The sequence below is a fragment of the Cynocephalus volans genome, chromosome 10 (assembly GCF_027409185.1).
Source record: "Cynocephalus volans isolate mCynVol1 chromosome 10, mCynVol1.pri, whole genome shotgun sequence".
NCBI classification, from domain to species: Eukaryota; Metazoa; Chordata; class Mammalia; order Dermoptera; family Cynocephalidae; genus Cynocephalus; species Cynocephalus volans.
In genome coordinates, this window is record NC_084469.1 from 62,910,068 (window position 1) to 62,931,098 (window position 21,031).

General features: G+C 43.6%; 1 protein-coding gene across 1 annotated transcript in view; it reads left to right on the forward strand.

Annotated features, from left to right (window-relative positions):
- LOC134387432 (carcinoembryonic antigen-related cell adhesion molecule 5-like) overlaps nucleotides 1–20,521 on the forward strand; it is a 57,715-nt gene extending 37,194 nt beyond the window's left edge. Inside the window, exon 9 of the mRNA XM_063109904.1 lies at nucleotides 19,517–20,521. Coding sequence (XP_062965974.1) covers nucleotides 19,517–20,521 — 1,005 coding nt within the window. The remainder of the gene's footprint in view (nucleotides 1–19,516) is intronic.
- The last annotated feature ends 510 nt before the right edge of the window (nucleotides 20,522–21,031 follow it).

The following is a 21,031-nucleotide window of genomic DNA, read 5'->3' on the forward strand; positions in this document are numbered from 1 at the left end:
TGTGATCCCGACTCGAACCTGAAACAGTAAAAGGGCATTAGAGAAAAAGTGGTGAAATTCACACACAGTACAGTAATAGTATCGTACGCATGTAAATTTCCTGGTTTTGACCAAGGTACTATGGTTATGTAAGCTGTTAACATTAGCAGAAGCCCAGGGAAGCGTATACATAAATTTCCTATACTATTTTTGTGATTTTTCTGTAAGTCTAAAATTATCTTAAAATGAAAAGGTTGCTTTGTCTTTTAAAGGACTTCAACCCCACCAGTAACATCCTGGTAAGAATGAAGTCATTCCCACCAAACCTGGTTTTGCTGAATTACCCATGAATGTAGCTTATTTATTTGCAATCATGGATATTGTTCTCTTAAGAAACCTACAGTTCTTCCGTGATGCTTAGAAGTCTCAGATGGAAGGAGGAGGAGGAGAGCTGGAAGTGACACACTGACAGATGGCAGGGAGCGAGGAAGGACAGTTTGGAGCCATTAAATGCAAGGGCAGATAGGCCTGCACACCTGAAGAACCTCCGGAGTCAGTCCCCGGTTCCAGCACAATCTCTGGTATCTTTAAATGATGCAACTCCAATTGTGCAGCAAATGTTTATGGAGCCCTGAGCTGGGGACAGAGTATTGAACAAGACTCAGTTCCTGCCTGCAAAAGGCTCACAAACATAGAGGCAAGTTTGGAAAAACACAAAAGAAAATCTTATGCGATTTCTATCATTTTGAAATGTGCAGTGTGTTACGGGACCCCAGGTAAAGGGGCTATTCATTCAACCTGAGGGAAGGCAAGGTCAGAGAAGCCTCCAAAGAAGGGGACATTTAGGTGTTAGAGGTGGCTGGGGCCCAGGAGTCAAGGTGGAGCGTGGTTAGAATAGAACCAAGAGAGGCAACCGGGGACGAGATCAGAAAGCACCTTAAACTGTTGAGCTGCAGGGCCAGGTGGGCTTAATCCAGCAGCAATGGGAAGCTCCTGGAAGGCTTAAGCAAGAGCATGGCTTGATGTAAGGAAGTCCCAAAGCTGCAGTGTGGACAGATGTCCTTTCTTCAAGAGGCTGAGTAGAGCAGATATTAATACCATCTGTACCCAGTGTTAGAGGGCAGGATGTCTGCAGCACACTGTGACAGTGAAAATGAGATGCTGAGAAAACAGCGTCTTCCCCACAGGGCCAAATTCACAAGCGCCACTGCCCATCAGGCTGCCCTGCCTTTCCTCGTGTGCCAAAGCTCAGCTGCTCCAGCCCAGGGATGTAAATTTTTCATACACTATACTCCATTCAGGTGACACAATTAGCATTCCTCTCAAGGATGACTTCTCCCAGCAGCATCTCAAGTTCATCATGGTCAGCTCAGACGAATAACAGACAGGCTCAGCTAGCTCTCCTAGGAGCCTGCATATGGGGAGCAGGTGCAGGGGAAGCAAAGCCCCTACAGTTGTTGCGTTGGGTTCTGGAATTTCCTGTTCTTCTGAGCACTATGGATGTGTGCAGTTGACGTACAGACATTCTTGAGTTCCCAAGAGTCACCGGAAACCGGAACAAGGGCCAGGACAGAAAGGAGAGGCAGAGTTAGAAGTCCCCTTCACGCTGCACCAGCCACTCCAGCAGAGGGACGCTATAGAGGAGACCAAGGTCCCAGAAGTTACTGAGTGAGACCCCCTTCTGCTGGGCTAAGGTTCTCAAAGGACAAGTGATTCATCCCAGGACACACAGCTGGTAAATGGCAGAGTAGGGATTTGAACCCAGGTCTCTGGCTCCAAACTCTGAACAAGTCCAGAGTGAACATCTCTGTGCTTTCTGGAACTTAGAGAAAGACAGACCTCATGTGGTCCCCTGTGTTCCCTCCCTATCCCCCTGCTGCTCAGTGCCTCCTGAGGGTATTGGCCATCTTCTATGTTCCAGGCCAGCCCCTACCCCACCTTTCCCCCTTTATCCTCTGAAATGAGCTGTGGAAATGCTTCACACTCACGTGGGTTTTTTATAAATGTTTTCTGCACTGTTTTCTTTATTCATAGGTCATCTTCTTCCACAAAGAATCAAAGCCACTTTATGTCTAGAAACCCATACATAGTATAATGTTTTCTCTAACAAGTGACTAAATGGGGCAAAGGAAACGTACACACATCTCAATTTTCTTAAATCAGGGAGTAAATCAGGACAAAGGAAACACACCCATTACAATTTTTAAAAAATGAGCGAGTGATTCAGAACAAAAGAAAAGCAAGGATATGAAATAAAAGAAAAAGACCAGGATAATACTGAAAGACAATTCCTATACTTGCCAGAGGTGGACCACCCAAAATTGACTTTAAGTAGCAGTCACTGCAGATGGAAACACTGTCTGTTATAAGATTCACAATATTCAAGATATATGCATATTTGCTATAGGTACTTTTTCTACCTGAAGGATTTCTTAATGAATTTTAAGTACATAAAATGCACTAATTTGAAATGTATGATGTTTTTAAAATATGTGTATATCAGTTTAAAATCAGTAAAACTCCCACCCACATCAAGACATAAAACATTTATTTTACATATGAATGCCATGTTATTTACCACGTAACAGTCTCTTAAATGTTACATCCTGTATTGTATGTTTTGTAAATATAAAATATCTCATTATGTGCTTGAATTCTGTCTAATAAAAGTGTTACTCTCAATTTCTATGACTTATTGTTTCCATTAGATTTATATTATCTTTTAATTCTATTTTTCCAGGAACTTTTTGAAGTACCCTAGTATCTTTAAACTCTTTTATCCTTTGTTTCATAAAAATGTGTTACAGGTTGGAGACTGATTTTTGAACCAATTTAAATGTTTTTAGTAAGAGTATTTAACCAGTTTATGAGTATGATAACACATCTGTAGCTCTGTCAATCTATTTTGCTTATTTTAATATTTTCTTGCTGTTTTTCTTTTTCTTTTCTTTTTTTTTTTTTTTTACCAGTTCCTCTCCAATCCAAAATATTGGAATGTACATGTTTTATTTTTGTCTGTAACACTTATCTCGATGTCAAATTTACTTATATGAACTACCACATGATGAAGTAACTGTTGTTTTTCCCAGGCAACATGTACATAAAACAAGGTTATACCCACCCCTCCCCAACCAATGATTTGGAAGTTTTCTTTTTACACTATCAGTATTGGCATCAAAGACAAACTTGCTCCTTTGTCCTCTAAATGAAGTAAATTCAATAAATTTTATTTATAAAGTAAAACCGTGCAGTTTTCCAATTTTGTCAGATTAACATTTGGAATGTCTTTACTCTTATTTTTCCTGTCCACAATGACAAAGCCCTTTTAGTTTAGTTATGTTTAGGTTAAGAATACACATACCTTTACCTACAATACTACATGCTAGAAATAAAGCAGTACTTATTTGCCCAATATATTGAACATTTGGCATGCCCTTTCACATTTTAAACTATATGAACTGAAATTTTACACCCAGTGTACAAACCTATTTTTGTGTTTATTTTTATTACCCTATGTATGGCAATTTAAACTTAATTAGACCAAAACAGGCCCACTGTCACCACCGCCACAGTCACTGGAGCCATTGTCCAGTCCCAGAACCATCGTATAGTCCTGCAGGTTGTCCATCACTACAGTCACAGAATCCACAGACATGAGAGAGGCAGCTGCAACCACCACCACCACCACCATTGCCACTGCCACAAGTTAACCCTGCTGTTGCCAACGACGCGGCAGATGCAAAGGAGGCAGTTGCAGCCACCAGTGCCACGGCCACCCCCACGAGGTAAATCTGCTGCTGCTGGAGACACCACAGATGCGAGAGAGGCAGTTGCAACCACTCCCACAAGGTAACCCTGCTGCCACCGGAGACACCGTAGCTGGATAGGCCACCACTGTCAACACCACAGCCAAGCAGGAGGCTGCTGCAGCTGTCACTGCTACAATCACTGTCACCACCGATGCCACCAGGCAGCCACCATCATCATGGAGTAGCCCGCTACCTCTGGAGCTATTGCTGTCATGTGGGCAGCCTTTCAAAGACACCTCCACAACCACTGCCACCACAAGGGCAGTCTACTACCACAGCAGTGGCTGCAGCAGCCACTGCAACTGTATAGGCAGACCAACCATTTAACTGCATTGACACAAAGAAGGTCACCAGCAGAGTCCATAGAAGAAGCAACTGCTCCACCAGATGACCAGACATCAAAGTAGAGATACTAGAAATACAGAAAAACAAGAACATATAGTCCACCAAAGGAATACAATAACTCTCAAGTACTAGGTCCCATAGAGCAGGAAACCCTAGAAATGACTGAAAAGGAATTCCAAATAAAAAATTTAAGGAAACTCAATGAGATACAAGAAAATGCAGTTAGACAACACAATGAACTGAGCAAAGCTATCCAGGATATAAAGGAGGAAATTAACAAAGAGATTAATACTTTTTAAAATAACATAGAAAAACTCGTGGAACTGAAGGAGTCGCTCAATGAATAAAAACACAAATGAGAGCTTAAGCAGCAGGCTAGAGCAAGCAAAAGAAAGAATTTCTGATCTTGAAGACACTCTCTTTGAAGTAACTCAGGCAGACAAAAAAGAAAAAGAAAAAAGAATTTTAAAAAAAGAAGAAAACCTAAGAGAGATAGGAGACAACCCTAAAAACACAAATGTCTGAATCACGGGTATTCCTGAAGGGGAGGAGAAAGGAAAAGGCATTGAGAACATATTCAATGAAATAATAGCAGAAAACTTCCCAGGTATAGGGAGAGACATGGATCTTCAAATCCAGGAGGCTCAAAAACCCCCAAACAGATTCAGTCCAAAAAAATACTCTCCAAGGCACATTTTAGTCAAACTGGTAAAACTCAAAGACAAAGAGAGAATCCTAAAAACAGCAAGAGGAAAGCCTCAAATCACTTATAAGAGAGTCCCCATCAAACTAACAGCAGATTTCTCAACAGAAACCCTAAAATCCAGAAGAGAATGGGATGACATATTTAAAATACTAAAAGAAAAATTGTCAGATAAGAATACTATACCCAGCAAGAAATGAAGGAGATATAGTGTACTTCCCAGATAAACAAAAACTACAAGAGTTCACCACCACATGACCAGCCCTACAAGAAATCCTCAAGGAAGTTCTACATCTGGAATCCAAAAAACTGTAATCACTACCATGAATACACAAGAAAGAAAAAAACCCACTGGTAGAAAAAAGTACAATCAAGAAAGAGAAAGAAACTGTATCTCACCAACTCCAAAACCAACAAACACCAAAGATAAACAATAAAAGGGAAAGAAAGAAACAAAAGATATTTAAAACATCCAAATGAAAATTGATAAAATGCCAGAAGTAAGACAATAATTTTCAGCAACAATCCTAAACATAAATGCCTTAAATTCCCCATTCAAAAGACACATACCAGCTAATTGGATTAAAAGGCTAAGCTAGACTCAGCTTTATGCTGTGTATGAGAGACTCACCTCACCTGTAAAGATGCATACAGGCTACGAGTGAAGGGATGGAAAAAGATACACCATGCAAATGGAAGTCAAAAACAAGCAGGAGTAGCTATTCTTATATCAGATAAAATAGACATTAAACCAAAAACAATAAAAAGAGAAAAGGACATGATATAATGATAATGGGATCTATCCAGCAAGAAGACGTAACAGTCATAAATATATATGCACCCAACATCAGAGCACCCACATGTATATATATAAAGCAAACACTATAAGACCTAAGGAAAGAGATAGATCCAAATATGATAATAGTTGGGGACCTGAACACCCCTCTCTCAACATTAGACAGATCATCTATGCAGCAAATCAACAAAGAAACACAGGATTTAAACCACACTTCAGACCAATTGGACTTGGCAGATATCTACAGAACATTTCATCCAACAACCACAGAATATACTGATGAGAATATTCATCTCATCAGTGTGTGGAACATTCTCCAGGATAGACCACATGTTAGGTCACAAATCAAGCCTCAACAAATTTGAAAAAATTGAAATCATTTCAAGTATCTTCTCAGACCACAATGGAATAAAACTAGAAATCATAAAAAGTGAAACTCGAAACTATGCAAACACACGGAAATTGAATGACATGCTCCCAAACGACATATGGATCCAAGAAAAAATTAAACAGGAAATCAAAAAATTTCTCAAAACTAATGAAAATAAAGGCACATCATACCAAAACCTGTGGGATGCTGTGTTATTGCAATAACCTTCTCTCTTAGTACTGCTTTTGTGGGATGTTGCAAAAGCAATACTAAGAGAGAAGTTTATTGCAATAACACTTACATCGAAAGAATGGAAAGATTACAAATAAACAAGCTAACACTACACCTCAAGTAACTAGAAAAACAAGAACAATTCAATCCCAAAATTACCAGGTGGAAAGAAATAATTAATATCAGAGCAGAATTAAATGAAATAGAAACCCCAAAAAATGATACAAAAGATGAATGAAACAAAAAGTTGGTTTTTTGAGAAGATAAACAAAATATACCATTAGCTAGGCTAACTAAAAGAAGAAGAAAGAGGACCCAAATAACAAAAATTAGAAAGGAAAAAGGAGACATTTCAACTGATGCCACAGAAATACAAAGAATCATTAGAGACTATTATAAACAACTATTTGCCAACAAATTTGAAAACCTGGAGGAAATGGATACATTTCTGGACTGAAACAGGAAGAAATAAAAAACCTGGACAGACCAATAACAAGCAACAAGATTGAAGCAGTAATTAGCAACCTCCCAGGAAAGAAAAGCCCAGGACCAAATGGCTTTACTGATGAATTCTAACAAACCTTCAAAGAGGAATTAATACCAGTTCTCTTCAAACTATTCCAAAAACTGAAACAGAGGCTGTTCTCCCAAACTTATTCTATGAGGCCAGCATCACCCTGATACCAAAACCAGACAAAATACAACAACAAAAATAGACTATAGGCCAGTATCTTTGATGGACAGAGATGCAAGAATCCTCCATAAAATGTTAGCAAATAGAACACAGCAGCACATCAAAGAAATTATACACCACAATCAAGTGGGATTCATCCCAGGGACGCAAGGATGGTTCAACATATGCAAATCAATAAATGTGATACACCACTTCAATAAAACTGAGGACAAAAATGATATGATTATCTCAATAGACACAGAAAAAGCATTTGACAAAATTCAAATCCTTCGTGATAAAGAATCTCAGAAAATTAGGTAAAGGAGAGTATCTCAACCAATAAAAGCCATATACAACAAGTCCACTGCCAGTGTCATCCTGAATGGGGAAAAGCTTAGAGATTTTCCTTTAACAACGGGAACAAGACAAGATGGCCATTCTCACCACTCCTATTTAACACGGTGTTGGAAGTACTAGCCAGAGCAATCAGTCAAGAGGAAGAAATAAGGGGTATCCAAATTGGAAAAGATGAAGTCCAATTGTCCCTCTTTGCAGATGACATGATCCTATATATCGAAAAGCCTAAAGACTCTACAAAAAAAAACTCTTAGAGTTGATAAAGAATTTCAGTATTGTTGCAGGATACAAAATCAACATGCAAAAGTCAGTAGCATTTTTATACTCCAACAACAAACTAGCAGAAAAAAGAAATCAAGAAAGTGAGCCCATTTACAACAGTCACCAAAAAAATTAAATACCTAGGAATAAATCTAACCAAGGAGGTGAAAGATCTCTACAGCGAGAACTACATATCACTGTTGAAAGAAATTAAAGAGGACACAAAAGATGGAAAAACATTCCATGCTCTTGGATTGGAAGAATTAACATTGTGAAAGTGTCTATACTAACCAAAGCGATCTACAGATTCAATGCTATCCCCATCAAAATACCAATGACATTCTTCAAAGAAATAGAAAAAAAAACAATCCTAACATTCATATGGAACAATAAAAGACCCCAAATAGCCAAAGCAATCCAGAGAAAATAAATAAATAAAGCTGGAGGCATAACACCATCTGACTTCAAATTATCCTACAAAGCTATAGTAACCAAAACAGCTTGGTACTGGCATAAAAACAGATACTCATACCAAAGGAACAGAAATGAACCCACAAACTTACAGCCAACTGAGCTTTGACAAAAGCATGAAGAACATACATTGGGGAAAAGACTGTCTCTTCAATAAATGGTGCTGGGAAAACTGGACATCCATATGTAGAAGAATGAAACTAGATCCATACCTCTCACCATATACCGAAATCAACTCAAAATGAATTAAGGACTTAAATGTAAGCTCTGAAACTATAAAACTCCTAAAAGAAAACAGAAGGGATATAAAGACTTTATGAATATGACACCCAAAGCACAGGCAACAAAAGAAAAAATAAACAAATGTAATTGTATCAAACTAAAAAGCTTCTGTGAGGCCAAAGAAACAATTAACAGAGTGAAAAGACAACCTACAGTGTGGGAGAAAATATTTGCAAACTATGTATCCAACAAAGGATTAATACCCAGAATATACAAGCAACTCAAACAATTTAACAGTAAAAAAAAAACAAAAAAAAATTAAATATGGGCAAAGGAACTGATCAGGCATTTCTCAAAGAAAAGTATACAAATGGCTGACAGACACATAAAAAAACGCTCAACATCACTCAGCATCAGGGAAATGTAAATCAAAACCACACTGAGATATCATCTCTCCCCAATTAGACTGGCTATTATCAAAAAGACAGAGAATAATAAATGCTGACAAGGATGCAAAGAAAGGGGAACTCTCCTACACTGTTGGCGAGACTGTAAATTGGTGCAGCCATTATGGAAAATCATATGGAATTTCCTCAAACAACTACAGATAGAACTGACATATGATCCAACAATTCCACTGCTGGGTATATACCCAAGGAGATGGAAGTCATCATTTTGAAGGGATATTTGAACCCCCATGTTTTTCACAGCTCTATTTACAATAGCCAAGAGTTAGAACCAACTAAACGTCCATCATCAGATGACTGGATAAGGAAAATGTAGTATATATACACAATGGAATACTACTCAGCCATAAAAAAGAATGAAACTCTTCCATTCACAACAATATGAATGAACTTAGAGAAAATCATGTTAAGTGAAATAAGCCAGGCACAGAAAGAGAAATACCACGTGTCCTCACTCATAAATGGAAGCTAAAAAATAAACAAATAAATAAAAAAAGAAGGAAAGAAAGATACAACAATCACAATAAATACATTGAACTTTCAAAAGGAGAGAACAGAACTGAGGTTATCAGAGGTGGGAAAGGGGAGGGGATAAGGGAATAGGGGAGGAATTGGTAAAGGGCCACAAAACATGATTACATTGTGTAATGCTGAATATACTAAGTATCTTGATTTGAGCCTCACATATTACACACAGGTAATGATATTCAACTCTGTACCCCGCAGATATGTACAATCAACTATGTTACAATAAAAAAATAAATAAAATAAAAAATGTTTTTAAAATGAAAATTAAACTGGATTGATGGATGGAGGAATGAATAAATGGATAGTTATATGATAAAGCAAACATAGAAAATATTCATCGTATTCTAGAAATGGGTATATAGGTATTTACTGTAACACTCTTTCACCTTTTTCTGTATCTTTGAAAATTCTAATAATAAAATGTCAGAAGAAAAAAAAACTTAATGTTCCTTATCCAGTTCTAAAGCTTACAATTAGGTCTTTCATACAATTGTCTCCCTACTCTTGAGTTACTTTAGTTCATGTTCTCTGTTGGCTGCAGTAAATCATTCAGCAAATTTTTCAGGGAAGGTTCTTGGTTGACACACTTTCTTAACACATGCATATTTAAGAATGTCTTCCAGTTGCCTTGGTACAGAAATGATAACTTGGTAGGCTATATAATGCTCGGTTCAAAATTACTTCCCCTTAAAACTCTGTAGATATTGTTCCATTGTCTTCTGGCATTTAGATTTGCAAGAGAAAAATCTGAGGTCAGCCAGACTTTTGCCCCTTTATAGGTAACTTGCTCTCTCTGTCTGGATACTTGTAGAATTTTTTTCTTTATCCTTGAAATTTAAAAACATCACCAGAATATGTCCAGGTGTTGCTTTCTTTTGGTCAAATTTAAAGGTACCCTGTTGCACTTTTTCCATTTATAGATCTAGTTCGCTCTTCAACTCTGCAAAATTTTCTTTGATTAGTTCCTTAACTGTTGTTTCAGTTCCATTTGCTTTGTCCTCTGTTTCTGGTATTCTTGTTATGCGAAGATTGTATCTCTTGGACCAGCCCTCTAGGTCCCTCTTTTTCTCCTCTTTTCTTATCTTGATTTCTTTTCCTTTTTTCTCCACATTCTAGACTTTCTCTTGTTTTACATTTACTTCAGTAATTTGACTTTGTATACAATCTGACTTGTACATTTCTATTAACTCTCTCAACTCCCTGATACTTTTTTCTGACTATCCTTTCTCTATCACTGCATATAGGTTGTAAAACACCTGTATTATATGATTCTTAAACCTTTCTATATCTTCTATTTCCAGCACTATATCCATTTCAAGAGGAGGCATTTTCTCGATTACTTAGCTCTGTTCCTTTCTTCTGAACTTGAGTATTACAACCTTTTCAATAGCTCATTTTAGCAATGAGGACCAAAAACAAAAATTAAAGGAGGTCTTCCACAGCACGGAAAATAAAATGTAGAAAATGGTTCCCCTCAAGAGATATTTTTAAATAAACACAAAGAAAGAAAACCTATTGTTCTGAAGAAATGAAACTATTTTTGTTACTGAGTCTGGAAAGAAAGTTCTCCCACAGACTGAATAAATATTAGTTCCTTTCTTTTTGCCCCTTCTGCCTGTAGTCCCAAATCCCTCTTTTGTCTTCAAGCTGGGAGCCTCTCTTGCCTCAGCTGGGCACATGTAAAAAGATGGGACACACTTTTTAAAAAATTAAAGGACAGCACGCATACGTTAAAATGTTCGTAAGTGTACTGTTCAATGATTTCACAAACAAAATACATACGTACTCAGCACCCAGACCAGAAAGCAGCTTTTGCAGCCCACCTGAAATCCTCATCCAGTCACTGTCTCATCCCAAGGGTAAACACTGCTGGAACTTTCAGCACCATAGATCTGCCTTTCCTGCTTTGGAACTTTATATAAATGGAGTTATTCAGCATCTGGATTCTTTCACTCAATGCTTTGTTTGTGAGTTGTCCATACTGTTGCCTGTAGTTGTAACACGTTCATTCTCGTTGCTGTGGAGTATCCCGTCGTGTGATTCTACCACAACTTACTCTCTGGTAGATGGGAAGGTACATCCATCCTTGGTCAGGAAAATAAGGATAGTCACAGGTTTCACATGGGTATTTTTATCTGAGTTGACTGTTATAATAATTTGGTTAAATGCTTGAGTTCAGGAGATGCCAATGTTCTTTTTCTAAACTTTTAAATTAGACTCAAATGCAGCATCTGAAAACTGTCAGTCTGGCAGCTGACATTATGTTGAACATTGAAATCTATTTTTGTAAGCAAAGATGTCTCTGTCCTGTGGCCAGGGTAGCAAAAACTAAATAGAAAAGCCATAGGAAATGTTTTCTCTGCTCTTTTAAAAGTAGACATTCAACATTTGTTGGCAACATTTATTGAGATTTTACTATGTGTCATGAACTGTACTAAACACTTCACATGTATTATTTTCATTCAATCCTGACAACAACCCTGGGAAATAGTTTTACTTTTATTACTCTCATTTTTTAAACTTTGTCTATGTTACCCAGTCCTTCATCCTGTGTACCTAGTGTAGTATCCTGTACAAATCAGGCACCCAACAAATGCCTGTTAAATATGGTAATGAATGAATAGTAGCAGCTACCATTTACCGAGGCCTTAGTGTACAGCAGGCATTCTGCCAACGTTTACATTCTATTTAATGTCCTATTTAATCTAAACCTGTGAGGTAACATAGGAGACACCTTCAAGGGTTTTACCCAGCTCACACATCCCACTTGGAGAACCTTCACCTGCTCATGCATGTATCCATTAGCTGTCATGTTTATGCTCTATGACCCCATCCCTTTGGTCACAGTTAATTGGACCAGGGATGGACAGCTAATGTAGCTCAGCCAATCAGATTCTCTTTTGGGAACTTAGACTTGTGGTTGAAAAATGGTCAGTTAATTCTGCTCGTGGCTAGAGTTGAGATGTGATAAACTTGCCCCCAATCTGCAGTGTGGCCTTTTTATGAAATAATGGAGAAAGAGAGTCTTCAGGGAGAGAAAAATTAAGTGACTAAACAGAGAGGCACAGAGACAAAAGGCAGAGTCTTGCCAGGGTCTGTTTGCTTCTCTGTTTCCCACTTCAGGGCCTCAAAAAAGCCCAGATTTGGATTCTAGAAATTGTCCTTTTTTGCTTAAAATAATTTAAGTTAGTTCTCATTAGTTGCTACCAAAGAAAAAATCTAAACTAAGATAGATAAATATTTTTCCCATACCACAGGTGAAGAAACTGAGGGTCAGAAGAAATAAAGTGACTTGCCCAAGGTCATACATCCAGTGAGTGGTGGAAAAAAGACTTGAGCTCAAATTCACCCAACTCTACAGCATGAGCTATTTCCCCTCCACACACTGGTATTCCTTGGTCCAGGTCAATGGAACATCTGTCCTTCACCCCTGCTGCAAGCTGTTTGAAGACTGGGGTCACTGCTGACTCATTGTAGCAGCTTCACCTGGGCTGAACATTGTCAGGTGTCACTTGCAAGCCACCAGGATGGAGATTTCACAGAGTCAAAGGAAACATTATGGCATGACTGATGGGAAGTTAGTGGGCTTTGTGGATACAAATCATACAGGCAGAAAAGTGGAGCATGAAACTGAGACACTCCCTAGTGACCTTGACAGACAAGCCAGTGAGCAATTGATGCAAGTCCATGGCAGCCCTAAAGCTGGAGAGGGACCACCATGAGACTAAAGCCCTTGGTGGGAATACCAAATACCCCCTGGAAAGTGGAAAACCCCTAAATCTTCCTCATGGCCAAAACCCTCAGCCTGGCTGTCTTGACTTCAGCCTTGGCAGAGTAGGTGGGGTGAGAACTAGGTCAGGGTCCAAGCCAAATGTGGGGGCCTAAGCCAACCCCAGAGGCTGGGCCCAAAGAGCCCTAAGTGCTCATTCTGCAGAAGCTGGATCATCTGATCCTCTCTGCACACACCTATCCCAAGCCACCTTCCACACAGTAGACCAAGAGATTTCCCTACAACACAAACTTGACCACATCACCCCCTCCTTAAAGCCCTTACATGGCCCCCAAGGTTTTCAGCCTGTAATTCAAGGCATTTATGAACTGCCTTTCCAGACTTCTTACATAACACACCACTCATTCACACTCAACTTTGCTTCCAATAATCCAAGTTGTCTGTGTCCCTGGAATCACCCTGGTCTCTCGCCACCTCTACCACCTTTGTACACATAAGCTATTCTCTCTCCTAGAACATCTCACCCATCTGTGAAATCTTAACTGAGCTTTAAGCTCAATTCAAGAAGCACACCTTCGAAGAAGCCTTTTCTGACCTCCACAGATTGAGTTAAGTGTTCTTTGTGCACATGGCTGGCACAGAAAATATATTGTTTAGTGACCATTTGTTTATACATGTGCCTCTCCTAATGGACTGTGGGCTCTAGAGGACAGGGACATGGTTTTCTATATATTTTTTTTTTACCAGTTTAGAGCAGAGTGCTCAGCCTGGAGTGGGCATCTGTAAGTATGTATGGGACATACGATTGGATGGATGCAGATGGGGTCAATGGGTAGATAAACAGGAGTTTGTATGGATAGGTGAATGGGAGAAAGAGTACGTGGATGTGTAGGAGAATAGAGAGGTGGGTAGATGAGAGGAAAGTTGGATGGATGGATGAATGGATGGATTGGAAGATGGAAGGAGGGATAGGTGGTGCATGGGAGGTTAGATGGGTGGATGACAGATCAATCAACTCTGATGCCTGCATGTCTAAGCCTAGGGTTCAGTCCTTCGGCTGTCTTTGTGGCCTGGACTCCTGTCAGAGTTCTGCTGCCTGCTGATGACCCTTGAAATTCAAGATGTGTAAAATCAAACTTATATCCTTCTTTCCCAGATTTGATTCTTGTCCAGTGTTCTGCTCCTTAGTAAATGACAACACCAGCCACCCAGCTGCACCAACTAGAAATCTAGCATATGGATTCCTTCTACTGCCTCAGTCCCCATTCCCAAGACATCACAAGTCCTGCTGAGTATACCTCTGATATATCTCTCCAACTGGGCCATCTTGCTCCACCCCAGGGTCACCATCACTTCTCTCCTGGGCTAGTGCGACCACCACCTGGCCAGCTTCCTTGCCCCCAACCATCTCCCCACTACCAATAAAGCTGTCTTTTCAAAATGAAGGTCTGCTTGTGCCACTCCAATATTGTTTAAAACATTCTAATGCCTTTGCTCTTAGCATCAAAATCATGGCTTCTGTCCACTTCTCCTGCCGCATCCCACACCATGACAAGGTCACACCTTTGCAGCATGTCTCATTGATGCAACTTTACATTCATCTCTGTGACTCTTGTTCATGTGTGTCACCTCCTATAGGCTGTGAGCCCTGGAATGGAAAGATTCGGTCTATTTTGGTTTAACCTGTTTGCAGCAGGCTTGGGTACAAATCTGGGGCCTGCCTCTAATTAGCTGTGTGACCTTGTACAAGTTACTTCCATAAGTCTCGTTGCTGCATGTGGAAAACAGAGAAAACATTACCTGCCTCTGCAGAATGTTGAGAGGATAGAATTAAATAACTCATGTAGCATGGCTAACACAGAGTACGGCCTCTACGAGATGGCAGGACCGGACTGGGAGCAGCATCAGTAAGTTCTGTATGTAGTCCCTGTCCACCCCTCACCTGGCCCTGAAATTAGCACTGTCCTGAATACAAATCTTCAAGTAAGCCCAGAAATAAACTCTCCCAAAAGAGACCCTGGGAATAGGAGAGAAGGGGCTGCCTTTTACACTTCAGCACCTGGAGACTTCTCCCAGGGCCCTGAAAGGTAGCTTCCCTCCTAAGAGGAGACAGACAGAGGCAGCCTGACCCAGCCCCTCCAGCCAGGAGAAAGGGTGGTCAGGGTTTATCAAATTCCCAGAAGTGTCTAGAACCCCAGAGAGCAGCCTTCTTAACAGGTCTATTTCATTAAGTCCCTTCCTCTCTCAAGAGCCTGCAGTGGCTCCCTGCAGCCTAGAGCATCCAGTGCAGCCCCCTTTACTTATGGGAATCTCACTCCCATCTCCCACCTGACCTCAGAACCCACTCTTCATTCAGACAGGCCTCTTTACCTGCCTCCAAACTCTTTCCTGACCGCAGGCCCTGCCTTCTGACCTAGAAAGCCCTCTATTTTCAGGTAATGCTCTATAAACCCTTCCACTCCCCTCAGGGCCCTCCTCTTCCAGAAAGCTCTCTAGGACTGACCCAGCCCACACTAATCTCCCCCTTTTCTGAGGTCCCAAGACCCTAATGCCTCCAATAAAAGACAAACCTCTGGTATAAGACAGACCCATCTGAGTGAAATTCCAAGCTTTCTACTGTTCAAGAATAAATTTTTTTTTTAAGGATAAAATCATGAATGCTACACAAATATAAAATGAACATGTGTCAAAGCTTTTATTTAACTCATTAATGAGAGAACCAGTAAGATGTTATACATGATTCAAGGAAGAATCCAAAGAGCATGTATGTATACGTGTATAGCTCTTAGTCCACCCATCCCAGATGTCCATTGACCTCCTCTGACAAAACTCATTTGCATCTCAGTGAGCAAGAATAGTTTGCATTATTATCAGTTTTCTACAGCTTACAGAATAATGAAATAGCTCAGAGACCATGACAGGCACAAAGGCCTCGAGAAACAGATAACATCTAATAGTCAATTAAAAGGACACCTGGTAAACGTTTTTGCCTTTTTTAACATGTTTCATAATCTTACCTGGCACTACTTAATCAGCTGTGCATCTCTGGAAAGTCACTTAAATTCTGAGGGCCTCAGTCTCCTCATATGTAAAGTGGGAGGGAAAGCACAAAACCCTGCAGGCTCTCAGCATAGAGGAGCTCCAGAAGGAGATGCTTCAAGTATTACAGATATTTCCCTGCCCCTGAATTTCCCCTGGCTACTTCAGCTGCCACCTCTGAGCCTACGGGCGGCAACGCAGGCAGACTCTGCTCTCTGTCCCCCACCACCTCCCACCAAATATGAACCAAAGCCTCTTCCTTCATTTCCCCTCAGCAACACCGAGACATGCTCAAGGGACCTTTAGCAAAAATCAGATGGAAAGAGAAAAATCTTCACAGAACTAGTGGGATAGTTTTTCCTGCCTCCTTCTTTAGAGCATGGTGTGCTCTCCACCCCCAAGGCCAAGGCAACATAGACAGCAGGTCTTTTGTAAAGTAATTCAAGACTGGTAAGACACTTTTGCCATACTTCTGTCAAAGAGATATGCTAGAAAGATGTAACCTCCCTGGAGGGTCTGATGGGTGTTTTAGACAGATATCTCTTCCAAAGGCCAGAGCATCCAGAAGGTCTTTCTCCCTCCCCTCCTCTGCCCTTAGCATCAGAAGATTCCCCCAACAATAAAATTGATAAATTGACTATCATGATGTTAAAGGAAGTACGGATGGTGAGGAGGTCCAAGCTGAAGAAGCTCAGGAGGTCCCTCCAATATCTCCATCCCATGGGTTCTGGGACTGATGAGGGCATGGACCCTGTTCTTTACAAACAGAAAGGATGTTCTTTGGTATTCCTTGTGAGTGACTGGGCTAACACAAAGCACACTCTAGGGCAAGTTCCCACAACCCAGCCGGTCCCTCAGGGTATCTCAAATGTCACTTTTGTTCATATGTTGTCTACTGCTATAACAGAATACCACAGACTGGGTAATTTATGATGAACACACATTTATTTGACTCACACTTCTGGAGGCTGGAAAGTCCAAGACCAAGGGGCTGCAACTAGCAAGGGACTTCTTGCTGCATCTTAACATGGCAGAAGGCATCACATGGGCAAGAGAGAGTGAGAGAAGGGGGCCAAACTCATGCTTTTATAAAAAACTCACTCCCATGATAACGAATCCACTCCTGCTATAATGGCATTAATCCATTCATGAGAGCAGAGCCCTCATGACCTAATCAACTCTTTAAAAAGGTCCCACATTTCACCCTCTTGCATTGGGAATTAATTTCCAACACATGAACTTTGGGGGACATACTCAAACCACAGCAACACCACATGATTTCTTGAAGGCTCACTTACTCCAATCTCCCTATTTTACCTTTGGTCAAGCAGACACTAGATACCACTGTGCTTCCCTGGTGCCCAGGACATATCCTTTCTGCAAATCTAAGCCCATACAGAAAAACACCTCAAAGATATATGGATATCCCTACTGACCTAAAGAATAATCGTAGACATGCACAAATTTACCCATGAAGATGTCCACTGTGGTATTGTCTAGAAGTATGAAAAACTGAAACAAACTAAATGCCCAGCAATAGGGGATTGGTTAGATATATATAGTACAACCATCCGATGCAGTGCTAGGCAGTCATTCAAAATGTGACATACAAGGGGAGAGGAGATATCACAGCAAGCTCACTCCATTTAAGAATATTTGTAAGGTTAAGCAACTACAAAGAAAGGGGAAAAAAAGAAACCTCAACATTAACAGTGGCTGTTTTTTATTTTCTTCTTTTTCCTTTTGGTTTCTAAGTGTCCTGCACTAACATGTATTTGTACATTAATAGACAGACAGATAGAGATAGGTAGGCAAACAGTCATAATCCAACTCCCTGAAGCTAGACCCAACAATCACCAGGCCCACTGGAAACCAGTTCTGGGTTCCAGTCTGAGGAACAAGCCACATTTGCCAGACCAGTGATATGCAAATGGGGAGTGGGGGGAATGAATTCTTTAGGGCTGGCGCCTTCCACAATGACTCACTCAAAGTGAGCCACCCCACACCACCACACCACAAAACACACACATACACACACAGTCTTGCCAAAGAAGAGGCTTATGGGTCAAACCATTCAACAACTAGAATATCCATCCTGTAAGGTTCATCTAGTGTCTGCTCAGGGAGATCAAGGGCACTCTTAGCAAGGTTGTACAGTGGGGAAGCCCTGGCCTGAGAGTCTCAGAGCCTCCAATCTCAGCTCTCTGGCCCTGACCTTGCCTGCTTTTCTCTGGTCTTCCGTTCATCCATCTATAAAACAAATGTGTGGGGTTGAATGAAGGGCCTCCCAGATCCCCTTTCTCAGGACTCTCAGAGATATTTTGCTTTATTCTGGCCCCATCTCTCCACAGCCCTCAGGACAGCCCCAGAGTGAACTGGAATGCCCCAATCTAGGTCCTAACCCCTCCCAGTCTGCAGGAGGGGTAAGGGTAGCAATACAGGAGGCAGACCAGAGTAAGTTACCAAAGGAGGCTGGGAGGTGTCCTCTCCCAGGAGGCTCTAGACCATGCAGCTTCCCCTGCATCCCCCCAAGGAAGCCCAGGACAGAATGACTGGCAGGGCTGGGGTGAAGTCAGGTTTGTACCTTTGCCCACCCACTCCATCCCCAAGGGCCAGTTGCTGGCTCACTTCCCTTCTCTGCCATTCCCATGGCTCCTCTGCTTCCCCAGGGTTTATCATCAACACGTTCATCTCTTTCTCATCATGTTTTATTTTTGACAACCACTTTCCAGCCTGTGGCAAGCCTTTGGGTTTTGAAACAAACCTAGCTTTGAATCTCCTTACCTCTTCAAAGCCCAGGTTCCTCATCAACAAAATGGGGGTTAGGAGAGGGTCACCAATCATATATTTTATCAATTCATTCATCAAATGTACTGAAAGCCTGCTCTGTGCAGACCCCTCCAGCCCCTCACAGATGCTGCCCGCCTGGGGCTCCCAGGCAAGTAGAGGAGATGAAATAAATGATTCTACAAAGAACTGCAGAGCACCAGGACACAGCCGGGGTGGATGAAAGGGGAACTCTATCATAATGAAGGGAGACCTGGGATTTGTCCAAGGCCCCTAGGTAGGGAGCGAGCAGAGCAGGATCTGGAAGCCAGAAACCCTCCCCTGAGCAGGCATCCCCTGGGGCAGGCTTGCATCTGCCAGGGCTGAGCCCTATGCTCTGAGGTGTGGGCAGCAGAGGGCAGAGGGCACAGGGTGGGAAGAGGGGTGAAGGAAACAGGCCTGACAGGTCACTCAGAGAGGAAAGCTTCAGCCAGGCCTAGAAGACACCCTGGCACGCCCCAGAACTCACCTGCCAGCTACTGGGAGCAGGAGGCCCTGCCAGCAACCCAGCCAAGCTGCGTCCCCGCCTGCCGCCCCCTCCCCATTCTGCCCTTTGCTCTTTGCCTGTGACAGGGCTCCTCTGCCCAAGTGCCCCGCCTTGCCTCTGTCCAACCTGTCTGGCTGTCCTTCTCTGACATATCCTTTGTCTACCCTTCTCTGCACGTGTCAGTCCTCTGTTCCTGCCTGTCTGTATATCATTCTCTAACAGCGCCTGTCTGTCTGTCCTCCTCTTCACACGTCTGGCTGGCGCGCCGGCCTCCCTGCATCTCTGGGCCTCCTCGCCGCGCCTGCCCCGCCTGCCGCTGTGTGGGTGTCGGGCTGGCTGTGCGCACAGGGGCGCGGCTCGGCCTGCCCCGTCCCCCGAGTCCCCCATCTCAGGAATGACCCGGGCCGCGGCGCAACGGTGCTGAGGCCCGGCAGCCGAGCCGCGGCCGAGGCAGGCCGGAGCGAGTGGCGGTGGCGTGGGCGGCGGCGCGGGGACGACGGGCGGCCGGGAGGAGCTGCGGCAGATCACGGTCAGGGCCGGGTCCGGGTCCTGGGAAGCCGCTGCCGCCGCCTCGGCCCGGGATCGCGGGCAGCGGGTCGGGTGGGCTCGGCCCGGCCCCGCCTGGTCCGCCCCGCCCCGCCCCTGCGCGCAGAACAGGCCGAGGCGGAGCGGCGCGCCCCCTGCGACACCGGAGCCCGAGCCCGAGCCCGAACCGGAGCGCCGCGACATCCGAGCGGGAACCGGAGCGAGAACCGGAGCTGGAGCCGAAGCTGGAGCCGGCACTGCGGCGCACGGAGCGGAGCGCGGCAGCCAAGCCGAGTAAGGGGCGTGGGGCGAGGGCGGCGCTGGGGAGGGATCGAGGAGGGCGGTCCCGACCCCCTTCCCCCGCGCTCTGCGGCTGCACCCGCGAATGCACACAACCGGGGACGCACCGCGCGGAGCCTCGGCACGCCGGGCGGGCGGATGCGTGGTCCGGAGCAAACCGCAGCGCTCTCGGAACAGAGAGGGACCCTAGGACTCCAGCTGACCCGCACCGACTGGTGGACCACCGGACTGGCAAGGGCTGAGGCTGACCCTAAGCACGCCCTCGGGCCGCGGGGAAAGGGAGGTCCCCCGGGTTCCTGCCTGACTCGAGTGCCAGACGAGCATCCATCCCTTGAGGGGAGCCCAAGAAGTCTCCCCAGCTCCGGGAGCTGTTTGGGGGACCGCGGTTTGGAGGACCTCTGAGCAATCCACTCAAGAAGGGGAAACTAGGGCGCGTTCTCGTCCGCGGTGGGAGAGGAAAGGGACCGGGGGGTTGTGGAATTTGGAGCGTGAATCCAGGCCCCCACCCCCTGGAAGTAGGAAGTTTGACCCTCGGACAGGCGGGTCACCAGGGCCGTGCCCCTGTTTCCGTGCCTGCTGCGCTGGCCTATCTCAGCACCGCGGGTGCAAGAGGGAGTGTCTCCGCCGCACCTTCTCCCGCTTTGGGGCAGACTTTCTCTTGCGCTCTCAAAAGGCCCCGAGGCAGGGTCCGAGGCGCGGCTCCCGCTGGCTGCGCAGCTGAGCAGCGTAGCCACCTCTCCCCAGGCGCCCTCGGAAGCTGGGTAGTGCCCACCCCACCCCCGGCTGAGTCGCGCGGCCCTTCCTCTCTCCCCAGCGGGCTCTGCGGTCTGGAGGCTGGCGCGCGGTGAGGACCCAGGGCTGCCCTCCTGATCCCGCGCCGGTGCCGGCCTGGGTACCCAGGCCCAGGCCGGG